General features: G+C 32.4%; 1 protein-coding gene across 1 annotated transcript in view; it reads right to left on the bottom strand.

Annotated features, from left to right (window-relative positions):
* The window catches only part of AGPS (alkylglycerone phosphate synthase), a 134,509-nt gene that overhangs the window by 28,458 nt on the left and 88,096 nt on the right, over window positions 1-17,955 (bottom strand). Inside the window, exons 12-15 of the mRNA XM_032855977.1 lie at window positions 13,196-13,247; window positions 9,102-9,178; window positions 6,872-6,984; window positions 584-653 (exon numbers count right to left, since the gene is read on the bottom strand). Of these exons, the coding sequence (XP_032711868.1) occupies window positions 584-653; window positions 6,872-6,984; window positions 9,102-9,178; window positions 13,196-13,247 (312 nt within the window). The remainder of the gene's footprint in view (window positions 1-583; window positions 654-6,871; window positions 6,985-9,101; window positions 9,179-13,195; window positions 13,248-17,955) is intronic.

The raw sequence follows: 17,955 nt of genomic DNA, 5'->3' as shown, positions 1-17,955 counted from the left end.
GACCCTTCAAATTATATAAACAAGCAATATTTTCAAAATGTAACCCTAATAAGAGCAAAAACAATTACAAAACTTGAGTTTATTATAGCCAAAGTAGAAAAACAAAACAAAATAAATGAATAAACTTCTGAAAGAATACTTTCCTATCGGTAAGTATAGTAGACTCTTGGTCAACATGACTAATAAAGTTTCTCAAAAATAGAAAAACTGGAATTAGAAAAATTTTAGACAAATTATTTTATTTAGAATTAATTTTATATAGCAATCATCACCAGTGAACCAATTACTACTTGGAACCAAATTAAATACCAATTTTTAAAGAGTTAAAGAAAGATTATATATCTTTAGAAGAGATTATGAACCAGTCAGAGTAGAATGACCTAAATAATCTTTAAATTCCTCAAAAACATTTAAGGAAGACTTCACTGGGCTTCTGAACACTCGTAAGCTAGTCCTACATTCATGTAAAATGATGTGGTACACCATACTAGATTAAAACTTAAGCAAATAATTTTATTCATTCAAAGTAAGGAAAAGTATGGTCTGCAACATAAATTGACAAGGGAAATACGAGATAACTTACTCGAATGTATGCGATGACGTACGTCAGCAAATAACCTCTCTGTCCATTATCTTCTCCAGCTGCCAATCCACTGTAATTAAAGAACAAACTGTGAATATATATCATATGTATTTATTAAAAATATATAAAACTAACCAAACTAATATGACACCCAAAGATAACTGCTTAACAGATTAACAAATATTACATTGCATCTCATTTTTATTTTAATCTAATTTATCACAAATGTATCAAAGAGCTGTGAAAAGAATGAGCTTGGGTAACAAAAACCTAAAATCACTTATAATATTTCAGTTTGGTCATTAATTTCAAACTTTTATCTATCAAACTAATAAAACTGACTCATATGAACTCAACTACTTCTACCCATACTGACAACAGAGAATTAGCCAGGAGAAACAAATTTAAGAAAACTTTAATAAACTTCACAAGCATAACAAGATACCTAAAATACTCTTATTTTATTCATATATTCTTATCCATATATTCATGTGTCATTATAGTCTTGTTCACATATAAAGATGTACAATGATGGACTACATCTTCCAAATGCCAAAAAGTTTTTTGCATACTCATGCACATTGCATATGAAGTAACAGACACAGTGTTTATTTTATGAAACTTGTAACTTAAATGAGACAAAATATATGTACACAGAAATATTAAAGTTTAGGAAGCAACATACAATTACAAGAAAACAGGTAAGGTTTTATTACTATGAACTATTCATTTCTGTTTGAGAGTAGTTTTATCCACAGAAACTGTATTTGGTGATCTATTTAGAACTAATCCCATATGACATATAATTCAGTCCAAGTACTCTGCTTTGTGAAAGTCATTCTTATTCTACTACCTTCAGTAAAGAGCTTTCACTTTTGCTTGTTCCCATCATCAGACAGAAATTAAATTTTAACTATTCTTAGTCAACTGAAGAAAACTTACCATAAACGCCCAAAGTGCCCATGGGGAAAAAAAAAAATCCCTCAATAAAACCAGATAAAAAGAAAAGTGCACTTTCATGTGACTTTCTTGGGTCATAATGGGTGCTAAACTTCTCTGTCTCTCTGTAGAATGCCATAATTACACTTCCTTGGTCTCAGGATGCTGAGCCCTTAAACACAGTGTTGCCTAAGACTCAGGTCTTGAACCTCTGTTCTTTGAGCCTTCTCTGGAAGAATCAATTTTCTTATTGCTTCGATTAACACCTTAGAGTTAAGTTCTTGCTTCCCCCTAAGTTTTGCTTGGATTTAGCAGTAAGTACATAATACTTCATAGATGTACCTTTATGCTATATAAATACTGTAAGGCAATTTTAGACTCAGCTGTAAGGGCCAAATCAGATTTCCTGACTTAGAATATAGCTGCCTAAAAACAAATCAGTATCACCCAGGGAACTGGCAAACACTTGACAGGAGCACCTCTAGTCTTGGAATACAGTGGAATGTAATACAATGGAATGGAATGGAATGGAATGGAATGGAATGGAATGGAATGGAATGGAATGGAATACAATGAAATGAAATGGGGGGGGCTGTTTGTATTACTAAATGTTAATGACCAAAGAAGACAAAATTTAAAGTCAACCAGTTGAAAGTGAAAAGTAAGAAGAAATAATATAATTCTGGATTGAATATATATGGATTTGAGGTCAGGGTAGGAGGTCAAATAAAGCTCTAAAACAAGAAGCAAACAAGTCAGAAGGTTGCTGTGGTAAAGTAAGTGCATGGAGGAAAATATCTGAGTCTATACCTCAGGTAGATTTGAAGCAGAGTCAGACACTGAGTTCAAGAAAGAAAAAACACTACTGAGCTAGGAAACAGGAACAATTCATCTCGGGCCTAGCAGCAGAAAGAAAGGACAGTGAAGACTAGCAAAGGGTGCAGGAGACCTGCGCTGGGAATCCCTGAGAAGGCACGCTCTAAGCAGGTATTTGGTGGGAAGTAATAGGTAGGAACATTTAGTAGACCTGTCTCTCTTAAATAAGGATGAGAAAAAGTCCTACTTTGCAATCCCATCTCAAGCCATTTTTCTTTAGATCCTGTTAACATCTGGTGGGATGGGAAGATCTGCTTCATTTTGGAATTCAGTGTGACAAACCACACAGAAACATGCATTTTCTTACCCAAAACAGGAAAAAATCAAAGTCATTCTAATTATTCATAAATCCCAAAGGAGAAGAAAAGTCATTCTGGGCTTGCTTTTCGGAATCACAGGTTTTCTGGCAAATTTAGCTTTCTGTAACTTCGATCTCTCTCTTTCTCTTTCTCTTTTTGTAACTTTCAGAACTCTATCTTCTAGACAGGATTACTTTAAAATACAATATATAAACAAGAGTAGGGTGTAGAAATTAAATGCTTCTAACTTGCCATTTTGCAGCCATTTTGGTATTTAACTTGGGTCCAAGTAGTAATTGGTTCACTGGTGAGGATTGCTATATAGAATTAATTCTAAATAAAATATGTCTAAAATTTTTCTAATTCCAGATTTTCTATTTGTGATAAACTTTAACAGTATACTACGGTTCAAAACACTTTATGGCAAAGTAGCAACATCCATCTCTTCCTACTCCCCTCCACAAATCTCAAACATCAATTAACAAGGTTCTTAAATAAATTTAAACCTCTTTCATGAGAAAGGGCTGGGAAGACTAATGAAAGAGGAATGAGAGACAATCTTTTTATATAAAAGAGCCATCTGGTGAACCTAATCACTCTCATGTTGAATTACATTAAACAACTTAAGGGCGCCTGGGTGGCTCAGTGGGTTAGGCCGCTGCCTTCGGCTCAGGTCATGGTCTCGGGGTCCTGGGATCGAGTCCCGCATCGGGCTCTCTGCTCAGCAGGGAGCCTGCTTCCCTCTCTCTCTCTCTGCCTGCCTCTCTGTCTACTTGTGATCTCTCTCTGTCAAATAAATAAATAAAATTAAAAAAAAAAAAAAACATTAAACAACTTAAGCACACACTTTAAAAATAACAACACATTACCTTAAGTTCTATGATAAATGTCAATACATCTGTCATGATTGCTGACAGGGAATGTTTATTCTGTTTGACCCTTAGAGAAGTTATAGTATATTGCTAGCAAACATAGATAAACAACCAAAGTATGATTATTCAACATTTGCCTATTATGTTCCATTGGCACATACGTGCTCAAAGGTATGTAACAGTGTTAGGGTAGGGGTATAGGAAAGAAGGAAAAATGGCTAAGATAACACTTAAAAATGTTCTAAACTGTTGGGAGTACTTTATTTAAAATAATCAATTCAAAGCTAATGAGGTGGTAGGAATAGAAGATAAAAGAACAGAAAATCTTAAAGGATAGATGAATAATGTCCTAATTCAAAATAAAATACATGAACTAAACTAACTAATCAAACTTTAGCAGAAAGAAATTTATGCTGCTTTTTAATTATGCAGAAGAAATCATTCATTGGGGAGCAAGGGTTGGCCAAGTGGCATCTTAAGTAAGTAAGAAAAATATCCCTGAATCTTTCAGTGATTAGAACGAAGAACTAGTGCCTAGGGAGAAACACGGAGAAAACCAGGACTTCTGCTAGAAAACCATATGAAGATATTTCCAAGTATCAAATCAAATCAAAACCAAAATAGCCCTAAGTCATCTGCCTAATGACAGCCTGAACCCTAAGTCATCTGCCTAATGACAGCCTGAATTATTAATACAGAAGATTTCTGCATCCAAATGAAGGAAACCAGGATGAAAGCACATTAAGAAACTAATTATAACATAACTAATAAGTGGCAAATAATAATAGCCAAAAAAAGAGACCCCAATCAGAGTTTGAGTTTTAATGTTTTGCCCTTGCTTTAAATAGGTATCTCACTTACTATAACCTATTTTAATGGATGATTTTGATATGTTTTGTTTGATATAAACAGATAACTCGAATGAACTCAGTAGTTCTGAGGCTTCAGTATCAGTATCTAAAAAGACCTGGATTCATCCTAAGGAAGTTCATTTTTAACTTCTAAGTTGTAAATGACTGGAATTACATGGGAAAAGCAAGACGAATTATATGACAGTAGAATTCATGACAGTTGGCGGCTCAACTTAAAACTGACAAAATGGCTCTGATAAATACCTAAAGATTAAAATATACTGTTTAAAGAGGGGCATAGCAGTTAGGCATATATGAAATAGAATAAAAATTGTTAGGGAAAAATATTCAATTTCCTTTATTCTTTCAACAAATGTTCAATCAAGCATCTAGTATATACTAGGCATCAGCAGTGATATCCAAGAGAAGACAGGACTTGCCCTATAAAAATTATGTCTTACCTCACATGAAAAGGCATTTTGCCATCATCCTACCCACCCAGTCCAATAGGAAATGTAGCACATTATTAACTACTAATGATTTTGCTGGCTACTCTGAATTATAATTACACTTAAAGATACTATAAAGTAGAATTTCTATACATGTGTATCCATGTGTGGGGGTGTGTGTGGGAAGTAGGTTGAGGACGAAGGGATTAAGGTGAAACTAAGCAAATTTACCTTATTTATATAACATGATTCAAATATTATAGTGTACATTTCCCTACAAGTGCTCCTGAACAATTTTGAAATCCCAATTAAATATTTAAAAATATAGGGCACCTGGGTGGCTCAGTGGGTTAAGCCTCTGCCTTTGGCTTAGGTCATGATCTCAGGGTCCTGGGATCGAGTCCCATATTGAGCTCTCTGCTCAGAGTGGAGCCTGCTTCCTCCTCTCTCTCTCTCTGCCTACTTGTGATCTCTCTCTCTGTCAAATAAATAAAATCTTTTTAAAAAAAATTTTTAAATATATAAAAAAATTTTTTTAAGTTTCAACCTCTAATATTTAAGAACAGAAATAAAAGATTTACTTTAGATATAAAAGGTTTTCATCTAAACCACCTTAATTTTTTCTAACACCATGGATTTTAGGAAATAAGCTAAAAATCAAATTATGTATAAACTCCCAAAACTTAGAAACTAAAAAGTAGGTACACGTACATTTCAAAAATAAATTCAGAGATTAGCCTGTAATCTAAGCCTTTCTGTTACTAACTGAACTTTTATAGCACAATTACTCTTAACTAATTTAGTTAAAAAATCAGTAATTCCCAGAAAAGGTACTGTGAAAGAGGAAAAGTGAAAAATTAATTAATTTCATCTTTTACTGAAGAAACTCCACTTGCCAATTTCAGAATAAGGTAAAAATAAAACCGAGAAACTAATTTGCATTACTCAAAAACAGTATAAAATTAAAAATTAAGCCCAAGATTAGATCTTTTTCCAAGAATTCTGCATTTAAACACTAAGTTCAGAACATCCTAAAAATGAAGGGCTACATATTGTATGTGAGAAAAATACATAAAAGTGAGGCATTCTAAAAGACAAGGCTACAAATTAAGTGCCCATTTATTTTCATAATAGCAAAAAAGGGAAATTAAATATTTACAAAGAACTCAGATTAAACATAATGTATATTTTAAGCTCTGAAATGAAAAAAGGAAAATGTTATCCAGGAAACTTAGTTTATGTACTTAGAAAGGAAAGGGAAAAAATGTAGTCCTGATAAATGGCATTTTCACTATAGTTCTCATCAATCAATCTCATAATCCATCAAGCAGACAGAAAGAAACCACCCAATCATTATTCAGTAGGTTATAGATGTGAAATGTTTTCTGTTTCTTTATACCAGCACAAAACAGTGAGTGACAAGGGGTGGAGTATAGAAAATTTATCAAATTCTTTTGTTTAAAAAATTTCCTTTTAAAAACATACTAATAACATGTTTTATACATACACAATTAACACTAAATAGTAAGAGGACTATGAATTTTTCATATTTTACTCTAGTACAATGAAAGCAAACATTATAAAATCAGCATTAATGGAAAAATATAATAAAATATTTAATATATCTCATATATGATCACAAATTTTAGAAGTAAACCAACACATTTTAAGTTGACTATCATATATTACCCAAATTTAATACTTTAAAGGATACATTAACAACTGTTTACAGATAGCAGAATTTTAATTATTTATTTTTTTTAAAGATTTTATTTATTTATTTGACAGAGAGAGAGATCACAAGTAGGCAGAGAGGCAGGCAGAGAGAAAGAAGGAAGCAGACTCCCTTCTGAGCAGAGCCTCATGCGTGGCTCAATCCCAGGACCCTGAGATCATGACCTGAGCCAAAGGCAGTGGCTTAACCCAGTGAGCCACCCAGGTACCCCCAGATACCAGAATTTTAGATTAACATTCTCTTGCCATTATGAACTAAAAGCCATACCCAAATTTTGCAGCGATGTCATACACTTGCTTTTCATGTTGAAGAACCTTCTCACGGTCGCCCTCAAATAGTAATGTAGCGACAGTCAGCTGATTTGGATCAAATCCTTTGAACTACCAAAAAAAAAAATTATTATAGATAAGTCTTATCCTACAAAACAGTAAATCAAAATACATTCTGCTCATTTTTCCTTCTGATCTGGGCTCAAAGATACCAACTCTTTAAAACTGAGCTTTGGAATTTTACATGTGAATCAAAAAGAATGTTTAATGCACCTATTCAGGTTGTTACAAATAACAAAGCTATAGAAAAATACTTATTTTCAAAGTATGTCATGGTGTCACTTATAATAACATATGGGTAAGTAATACAACAATAGAACATGTAAGAATTATAGCTGCAATAAAGAAGCAAATAAAAATACCAAATGATAGAATATAATGAATTAGCAAGATGTAACATGAGCAAAAAGTAAAAAATAACAGCATCCTTACATACCAAAAATAACTTATTAAATAACATTTTCAAAGGAGATCTTACATATACAATTAAAATACCTAAGAATAACCATAAAAGGAAATATGTAACCTCATTAGGAAAACATGTCTAAAAATGGATTATAAAGACCTATGTTCTAGAATGCCTCAACTAAGCATATAAACCTGTCAATTCTTGCTCAACTTAATATACAGGTTCATTCCAATTCTGATAGAAACCTTAATGGACTTCCTAAGATGGTGAAGAGTTTCTAAGGTTTTTCTAGGTTGATGAACAGCAGGCTATGATGGAAAACAAGGAAAATTCTAAAAAACAAGAACTAGACCTATAGCAATTAAATCCATTTAATTTTTCAAGAACAAAAAGCCATTAAAAAATGTGATACCTTTTTAAAATTCAATTTATATAAACTAAACAAACAAACAAACAAACAAACAAAAGTTCACCTTCTCCTCCCACCCCTCAACCCCTAAAAGCAAAAAAAGTTCATTTTCTTTTCTCACCCCTCACCCCTGTCTCTGGCAGTTACCAGTCTGTTCTCTGTATCTATAAGCTTAGTTTTTTGTGTTTTTTTTTTTAATTTTTTCCAGATTGCACATATAAGAGAAATCATACAGTATTTGATACATTAAAATGGAGTCTACGTCCTGAGTCAGTACATAAGATGTCTTAGACATGGCAAGTCAATGTAAGAGAAGCAGGGATTAGTTAGTTAATGGTGCTGTCACAACTGGTTAGCAATTGGGGAAGTACAAGGTGAGGTTAATTTAGAGCTTTATCTCAAATCATTAAACTGAAATAAATTCAAAGAGTAATAAAGATAAAAATTTTTTAATTCCCGCTTAACTAAAAAGCAAGAGAGAGAAGAAATGCTCCCAACTTAGAAGTGGTTAAATAATCACAGGAAAAGATACAAAATTTTGAAACTTTTGCACCAAAAAGAAAAACTCTTATTAAAAAGGGAGTCACCCAAATTAATTAATTAGTTAATTAATTAAAAGGGAGTCACCTGACTCAAAAAATTCTTCACTACATTTAAGACAAAGGCATCTAATAATCCCATTACTCAAGATGGTACAGCAAAGTACCAAGGGAAAAAACCACGAAGTTGCCACCCCTGGCAAAATAACCATACTGAACTAATGCAGACAAAAACTGTACTAGGAATTACAGGGAAATGATGGGTCTCACTGGAATTTCAATGAGAAACACTAACTAAAATAAAGTACTACTCCCCTCCCCCCACCCCCGGCCGGTTTCAGTACATTTAGAACATAACAGAACACAACTCCCACATGCCATAGCAAGGATGGAACAAAGAAACAGCACCGGTGTGTCCCTAGAGGTAATGTAAGCTGGCATAACTGTTTAGGAAAGGAATTCAGCAAAGATTAAAAAAAAAAAAAATCCACACTCTCATTTCACTAGACAGAGATATCTACTACAAAAAAAATAAAATAAAAAAATCAAACTATAAAAAATCTTACATGCATGAAACTGTTTGATGTTATTTTTTAGGAACTTCATATCTGGAAAAAAATTATTTCTGAAATTAAATGCATAACTGATTTACTTGATAACATATATATTCCAACATAAAAAATAATAATTAAAAATGTACATAACACCATGAAAAAACATACTTGATAATAGGTACATGTGAAGGGGGAGAAGGCAGAAAACAAAATATCATAAGCACTTTATAACTTTAGCATTTTATAAAAATTCTTACCTTTGTAATATAAAATTTCTTTAAGCCATCCAAAAATGATGTGAAAATAGAGGAAACCTGAGGTTTAAGAGCATGACCTAAGAAGAAAAAGTTCATAATTTAAATTAATAGTAAATTTTCTTTTTCAAAAGATTAAGAGGCTAGTTTAATTTAGTATCCTAAAAAAGTGAATGTTTCATGTCTCCCAATTTTTTAAATCTTCCTACATTTATATATAGCATATTGATATTATTATCTACATCTTTTAACTTTATTTTCTTTCAAAAGTCACAACTTTCTGTTACAAAACCTCTCATTTCTTTTTGAACTCAAATTACTATATGTAAATACTACATATAATTTAGGTTATTTTTCAATGGTATAGTTTATACATAGTAAAATCACTTCATTAATTTTTATTTCATTAAGAACAGCCAATGGTGGCTGAGTTTACTTTTATTTTTTGTAATTATGCAGAAACCATTCAGAACTATAACCAAATATGCAGTCAATGCCAAGTTTAAGGTTGTTTCTTAATTAATTCTTAATTCTTCCAGAATTCTTGGCATAAAACTAGTAATTGCTTCCTTAATCACACCCAGAGAGTTAAAATTGCCAAAATAACATAAACAGTGTCTCAGAGTCTGTTAAATTAACATCTTTGCCTGCGGATTGGGCTTAATCGAGTGAAAGTCTTTTACTGTTTTCTCATTGTTTTCAGAGTAACAACTTCTTAACTCCCTTGACTGTTAGATTAAGAGTCATACATCTGGTCTTAGTGCTAAAGCCCCCATTCAGAAAAATGGGGCATACCATTTACAAAGAATTTTTATAAAGAATTTTAAAGTCTCTAGTAAATCTGAAGTTATTTTCAAATAAAAATTTTATTTTTTAAAAACAGCTTTAAGATTTTGGGATGTTGTTTTTGTTTGTTTGTTTGTTTGTTTGTTTAAAACAGAGATCTCTTCTTTAAAATAGGTGCAAATAGCAAAGGAGTTTCTTTGGTGGGGAGGGGAGAGATTTCTAGGGGGAAAAAACAATGACTTGTATTTTTTTTTCCCCATTCATTTTTTTTTTTTTAAGAATCTGAATCTGTTATACTTACTATATTTCTACTACTTACAGTAGGAAATTGTGACATGAAAGACCAAGTAACATAAGTCTTAACCAGAGGTAAAGAATTAGCTATCCATGTTATAACTGAACAAAACAAGAAACAACAAAAATGAAGGGCAGATTTGATAGAGATCAACCTAGCAATCTTTTCAAGTTCCTGGATCACATGTTTGGGAAATTTTTTTTCTTTTACTGTACCCTGTCAAAAAATGTTTCTCCAGCATCATCAGTGCCTTAAAAAATACCATTTCTAGAAAGTATAAAGTTAGAAATAACATACTATCAAAATATTCACTTCCTGTCCCAAATGGAATTTATCCTACTTTAATAATTAGAAATGAATAAACATAAATGTGTATGTTAGTCATATTCTTGCAAGAAACTGAAATTATCTGTTCCCATATAAGCCTTCTGATCCACATATCTTTACATAATTTATGACTCCAAAAGTCACTAATGTGAAATAATCCTTAAGGATCATCTTAACACATGGAAATTTATTTGCACAATTTCCATTAACACTAGTGGGACTTAGTCACATATATCCCAAATAATGAGTTGACATGATAGCTTTGAAGAATAATCATCATAAAAGCGATACTATCCTTAAGTGTGTCAAGCATTAGTAGTCACCTAAGATTTGCATTCAACCCTGGCTCTACCACATACAACCTGTGGGCTTTGGTTGAAATATCTAGCCTTTGAGTCATTTGTAAACTGGGAGTCACTTTCAGGAACAGCTGTGAGGAGTATTTGATAAACTATGATACTGATATTGTGCCTGGCATAGTACTAAGCGCTATTCAAGATTTGTTCACCCTCTTTTGCTAAGTGGATGATTAAGTCAATCAACATCAGGGCCTATCATATGACAGGTGTAGGAGATACAAAAATGATAAAGAAACATGCCCTAAATTTGACAAACTTTAGTTTTTAGAGGAAATCTACAGATCATTTCAATATATTCAATGATATATGTCATTTCAAAATATTTAAAACATATCATTTCAATATAATAAACTGAAGGGTTGCATCAGAGGTAGGAGTGAAATTAAAAATACTAACATCTAATAATAAGGTTTGTGCTTTGTCAACAACCAATATGGTACAAACACCGCAAATCAGCTAGTAAAAAGTCCTAGACATCCCTTGCTGTGCTAAGTGTTATTCTTTAGTTGCCTGATCATGGAGCCATGAAAGATATATAGATGGAAAGACTTCAACAGGTAGTGAGAAATCAAAAAGGTTATAGATAGCTAAGAAGCAGAATCAGATCTGTCTGTTCAACAAACCACTTTAACGCCCATGTAAAGGGTGGCCATGTAAACAGTAGAAAGAAGAGATACAGTCCAGACTAGAGATGGTAGAACCTGCTTTAGAACATGTTCCTAGACAGACCAATGAGAATGTGGAATAGGGACGACAGATGGCCAGAGGATCTTTGCTTTAAACCTTCATTTTAAATTGTTAAAATCCCAATTATAAATAAAATCTAGTCAAATCAGTTAATTTTATAAATATGTCTGTGTCTAACATAATTCACTATAATAATAGCATATAAATGGATAACACAACATTATTAATCAGATACATGGCTCTCTTAAGACCTACATCTCTAAATGCAGGCTGAAACACACAGAAGTCTTCATTTTCATTTGATTTAACTATTTCATTATTTATAGGACACACTTATCTTAAGCTTTTATCATTTTGAAAATAATTTACTTAAAGGAATAAAAGGTATGACTTGGAAGAACCTAACTTTAAACCTAACTCTTGATATATTATGAACATGACTTCCTTAAGTTTCTATATAATAATCACTCTTCTCTAAATTAAAATCTAAACTACTTTTAAGTAGAACAAACAAAACCTGCCTATCTTAGCCATTAATATTTACTACTGAGCAATCATTCCTATAATTTCAGACACTGCTCTGAAGACTTCAATTCTATAAACTTGGATCCCAAATTCAATTTCAGCATATGGGAAAAATATAGAAGCAATAAAATTAGAATGAAAAGATGACAAACTGCATCAGAAAGTCAAATACTTTAAAGCAAAATAGGGAGAAAAAGAAACATGGTTATCTGCTAGTGAATTCTCTACCAGATTATTCCAAATGGTACCTTAAAGGCAACCCACTGTAAGATCTCTTCCACCAAATCATCATCTCTTCCTCTAGACAGTTACTCAATGCAGTCAGTCAAATCAGAAATCTGGGACTTGCTCTCAACTCTTCCCATTACTGAACCTTGGCAAACTGAGCTTTGGGAAATCTCTGCCTTATTCTTTATCTCCATTACTCCTTCCTTGATCACGGCCCCCAAAATTTGCCTCTTGAAGCATTTCAACTCCTATTCCACACTTGCATCATTCTACTCCATCCTGCATAATGCTAGTAGAATGGAGTTTTCTCCGATGTAAATCTAATTTATTTTATTACCTCTACAAGAAATCCCTCTGCTGACAAGATAAAATCCAAATCGATCCTGCTAAGCCCTAGTCCACCCACCTGGTATCTCTTGCAACAACTCTCACCCACCCTCTGTTTGAGCCATCTTGAACTATTTGAAGTACAAACATGCCACTGAGGTTTTAAAATTCCATATTTTTTTGCTGATAAGTGAACAAATTTGGTAAAGGGAAAAGGCAAACTTGTATTCTCCTTTTAAGACTTAGCTTAAGCATTACTGTCCTTTAAGAAGGCTTTCCTGACTCCCCATGTCAACATGCAGCAAAATTCAACAGGCTCAACCACTCCTTCATTTGCACCCTAGGGTACCCAGTGCACTCTTCTTTCACAACACCCGCAATAATCCTATACTCATTCTTTATGTAATTGTCTGTCCTCATTAGACTGAGAGCTTCCTGCAGGACAGGAACTATCACATTCATCTTCCTACCTCTTCATTCAGTACTCTTCCTGGCAGGTAACAGCTGTTTCACAAATTTTGTGGCTTCATGAGCAGTGTTTAAAATGACAACTCCTTACTTACCAAACTGAAACTGTTGGTTGTCCATGAGGCGGATAGATGCAGGAGCACATCTCTATTTTAATAAAAAGAAGAAAATGTGACATAAATTTAATACTGTAGAGAAGCTAGACAGGTAGAATAAAAATGTCATCTTTCTGTATTTGAGATCAAGAGTACAGTTCCTAGGAATATATATAGTAAAAAAAAAATCTTAACTTTTTATATAACTTTAAGATGACAGAACATCAGTGACTTCTATAAAATACCTGGAGGAGAAATCCCCATGTATAATACATACACACATATGTTGCCATATCTTTAATTTGTCTGCAACTAGAACTTCTTAATGCTTAGCAAAGATCTATGGAAGCACCTAAACAAAATATTGGGGCTTGAGGGGGATTATTTTGGAACAAAGAAGAAATTTCAAAGACTAAAATCAATGCCTAGAACACTACACTACTTGTGAATTATAATGTGTCTTCAGGTTCTTATATCATCTTTTAAAATGAAGAAGATGATAGTGGATATACACTTTTAAGATGAAGAAGATGATGGTGGAACTTTTGTGAGTAAAAGCACTTTTAAAAAAAATTATCTGTGATGCCTTCATACACAACTCTAGGAACTCCCCTTTTTATCCCTTCTCATAATCCCATTTAAATAAAAAATTCTGGACATTATCAAACAATGTCCAGAATTCTAAAATCTTTCAAGGTTACTTATATGAAATAGTGACAAAACTCTGAGGGATAACATTACATATCTAAAACTACGCCAGGGTTAAATTCAGTCTAGGCATCACACTAAATGCTATAAGGAACGAAAAATGAGGAGAGCTGATAGCCATATAAATTTTGTGATGCTGAAATACAACACAAACACTAGAAAGGTTTAAGTTAGCTATAATTTTTCCATAACATTAAAGCAAGCTGGACTCCAGAATTTTATTTTCTATGTAAATTTTTAACATGGTTAAAGTTCTACCAAGAGTACTTTCAGATGACAAAATTTTCACATTTATCAATAAAATTTGCATCAACACGACATTAAGATTTATGCAGATCATTCAAGAGAACAAAACTTACTATATAATTGTGCATTTTTGCTACTATTCACTTTTAATTAAATGAATATTTAATTTTATAAAATCACTCACAATACATATTTTATTTCACCCAACAAAATGACTAGATTCTCATTTTGAACACTGCACAATTTATTTACTCACCTTTGACGCTAAAGGTGAGAAAATTCAATCTGTATTTTAAAAAGTCACTGCCAAATCTAAAGAAACAGTACTAGGTAATTTTATATATATAATATAATGATAACCTATGCCTCACTTTTATAGAATCCTGTGATGTCTAACTTATCTTCACATGTCTTATTTAATATAAGAAACAACCCCATCAGGGTAGCAGAACTGGTATTATCCCCATTCTTCAGATGAGTACATAAGAACCAGAGAAGATAAAAGACTTGTCTAAGGTCATAAGACTGCTAAATAGACAAGAGTAAAAGACAGAAGTAGGACCAAGATATACTCTGACTGCTAGAAAAGCAGTATTTCAAATACACCACAAAGCTTCCAAAAAAATGACTTAACACACACCACACACACACACACACAACTTTCAAGTCATATTTGAAATAAAATGTATGTGAAAACTATCTATTCACTATGCAGTTATAAAATAAAAAGTATACAACATGAGTAATTTCAAATCTTGGTATAAAGATACCTTTGTAATTGGGTTACACTTCTAAAAACCAAACTAGTTTCCAAAATACTAAAGAAAAATCAATCTTCCTAAAATGTTCCTAATTTAAGAGGCATATCAACTTTTTCAAAATTTATTTTCATTCTTATTTTTTTAAGTAGGCTCCACGCCCAGCATGGAGTCCAACACAGGGCTTGAACTTAAGACCCTGAGATCAAGACCTTAGCTGAGATCAAGAGTCGGACACTTAACTGACTGAGCCACCCAGGAGCCCCAGGCGTACCAACTTCAAGTAAGACATATGAAGCCTGCTTAGACAAAGTTTCTTTTCTTTGTAAAATAAATAGAATATCATATAATAAACATATTTATGTTTTGGCTTACACACACCAGTAACATATAAGAAAGAATTCAGAGCCCTTCTATCATTATTAGAAAACAAACCTTTTTTTTAAAGATTTTACTTTTAAGTAATGTCAATACCCAACATGGGACTCTAACTCACAACCCGGAGATCAAGAGTCAATGACTAAGCCATCCAGATACACCCCCACCCACAAAAAACAACTTTTAAATTCCTAACAACAACCTGTAACTTCTATCTCCTACTGCTACATAGATTCTACTACTCCTATACCTATAGCAAGTGCTATTAATGAAAACCACCAGCACAGGACACATATACCAGAAAATGGCAGGGAAGTATATTATGTCTAGTACAGCAAATCTGCAGTGGAATTCCATCTCTGAAACAACTAAAATACAACAAATATGCAGGCCTTGATAAAATTTTGATTTGAAAAGACTATCTACAAAATACATCTTGGGTATAACTGAAATTGTTCCAGTTATACCCAAGATGTATTTTGTAGGTATACAGAGGAGCATTACTCTGTTCTTTTAAAGTTTCTATATGCTTAAAACTTTCAAATTAAAAAACTGGAAAACTAAGTAAGCTTCAGGGCACTTGGTACATATAACAACTCATACTCAATAATATTGACCATGATTTTAACCTGACAGCTGAGTCACATAACTAGTCAATCATGTACTATTCCTATTTATAATGAGGCAGGGTAGATGATTACAGACTAACACCTACCACAAAAGAATGAAAAGCTAAAGAAAGTTTATTGTATCTAGATACTAAATATTAGTTTTCAATACTGACTTTTAATAATTTTTTTATTTAATCTGATTATTTAGCTTTATAATAGCTTTATTATTAAAGCTACTATTAAAACAGACTAAATAAATAGCTGTATTTAGTCTGTTTTCATAATGCCATATCTTTTAAAAGTCAGTAAATGAGTTTTTTAGTTATCACAAGTAAAGTCTCATGAGTAAATTCCCATTCTCTCTCTCATAAAATAAATTCTCAAATAAAAAACAGCATCCAGATTGCTTTATGATCCTCTGGCAATTGATCATTTGTAATGACTGTGTATCATTCTAAAAACACAAAGCAAGAAAAGCCTCTTAGAGTTTTACATGAAAACTTGCCACTATAACTAATTAAGTTCCTATAATCAAAAGATCAAAATAATATTACTCTTAAAAAACAACAACAACACCTAATCTGGGTAACTCTACCTATGGTTAAGATCAGGTTATGTTTCAACTGCTATAAAAACCTCATTTGAAAACCTAAAAATATTTCCTTTAAAAGTTAGAGACATCACAAATCCTGAGAATTTGAGCTCTAAACTCATTCCCATGCTATTCAATTATGCTAAGAGTATTCCACAGATGAGGAAAGGGGGAAAAGTGTCCTTGAGTTAAAGTGACCCCTGGTGGTTTGTGGTCAGAACTAACCTGAGAGGAACAGTTATAACAAGTAATTTTATTGGTGGGTTAACAATACTCATTCAGAGATTTTAAGGAACACTCAAACAAAATCTGCTTACCCAAACAGGAGTTAATGAAGTAATTGATATATTTTCTACTATGATAAATGTATTTTTACTAGAATCCCTCATGTCATCTGACTTGTACCCAAGTATACTTTATATTAGTAAATAATCTGAAAAGAGATGAGAAACTCATTATCGACTAATAAGGAAATATCAAATTATCTTTGTTCTATCTGAAAATAAATAAATAACTACATTGACCTGAGAGCTCAAGTGTAGACTGACTCAGTTAAATTGCTGGCAATCTCTTCCCTTTAATGACACTACAACCAGGAATTTACTTGAATATAAAACCTGAAAAATAAAAAACCATCACTGATTAGTCTTATCTACTGAGTAGAATTCTCTACACTAACTTAAAAACCAACAGATTTCTCAATCCAAACATCTTCTCCAAAAAATAATCCCTATAAGAAACACATCAGAAAATTTCTGCAAAATCTGTTTTTATGGAACTAAGTCATATCTCTTTCTTATCACAAAGAAAACCAGAACTTGCATTGTAGATGTGACACATTATTTGTAAAGGTATCTCTTAGTTAACTAGTTACTGGCAAATAAATACTAAAACATTTCAAATGTCAGCAGGATTTCTGCTATTCCAATTTCATAAAGATGAAATATAAAATAAAAGCACTGAATGGTAGCCCTATATCTAAACTACCTTGGTTAACACATGAATCTTCTTTGTATTGAAAAGGCTTGTTTATTCAAGAAGTAAATCAAAACATTCTGTGTAGACTCTAGAACAGCCCAAATTCCTGAACCGTGAGTCTATTTGGGAGATAGTCTAGTAATCTCATACTGTATCAGAAGCCAAAGCTCCAATACCAAACTCCTTGTACCTAACCATACAAAAATTTAAACACCTAAAATTTATTATGATATACACCATCTGTAGTGATTGCTAGAAGCCAGGAACTATGTCTATTTTACTTACACAATATCCAATGTACTTTATTGGATATAAAGTTAAGAGCACACTATCTCAAATACAGATACACACACAAAAAATAAGTTAATAAATAAATTCAAAAAAGGGTATGTGAAGAGAATTCTGTTAATTGCAAATCTCCAGAGAGACAAAACTTAAAATGTAGACAGGTAATTGGTTCTTCCTCAGAGCTGATACCACAGATGAAAT

The sequence above is a fragment of the Lontra canadensis genome, unplaced genomic scaffold, assembly GCF_010015895.1.
Source record: "Lontra canadensis isolate GAN:19392208 unplaced genomic scaffold, GSC_riverotter_1.0 scaffold11, whole genome shotgun sequence".
Taxonomy (NCBI): Eukaryota; Metazoa; Chordata; class Mammalia; order Carnivora; family Mustelidae; genus Lontra; species Lontra canadensis.
The sequence above is the reverse complement of the archived record's forward strand: the minus strand, read 5'-3'. Positions and strand labels throughout refer to the sequence as shown.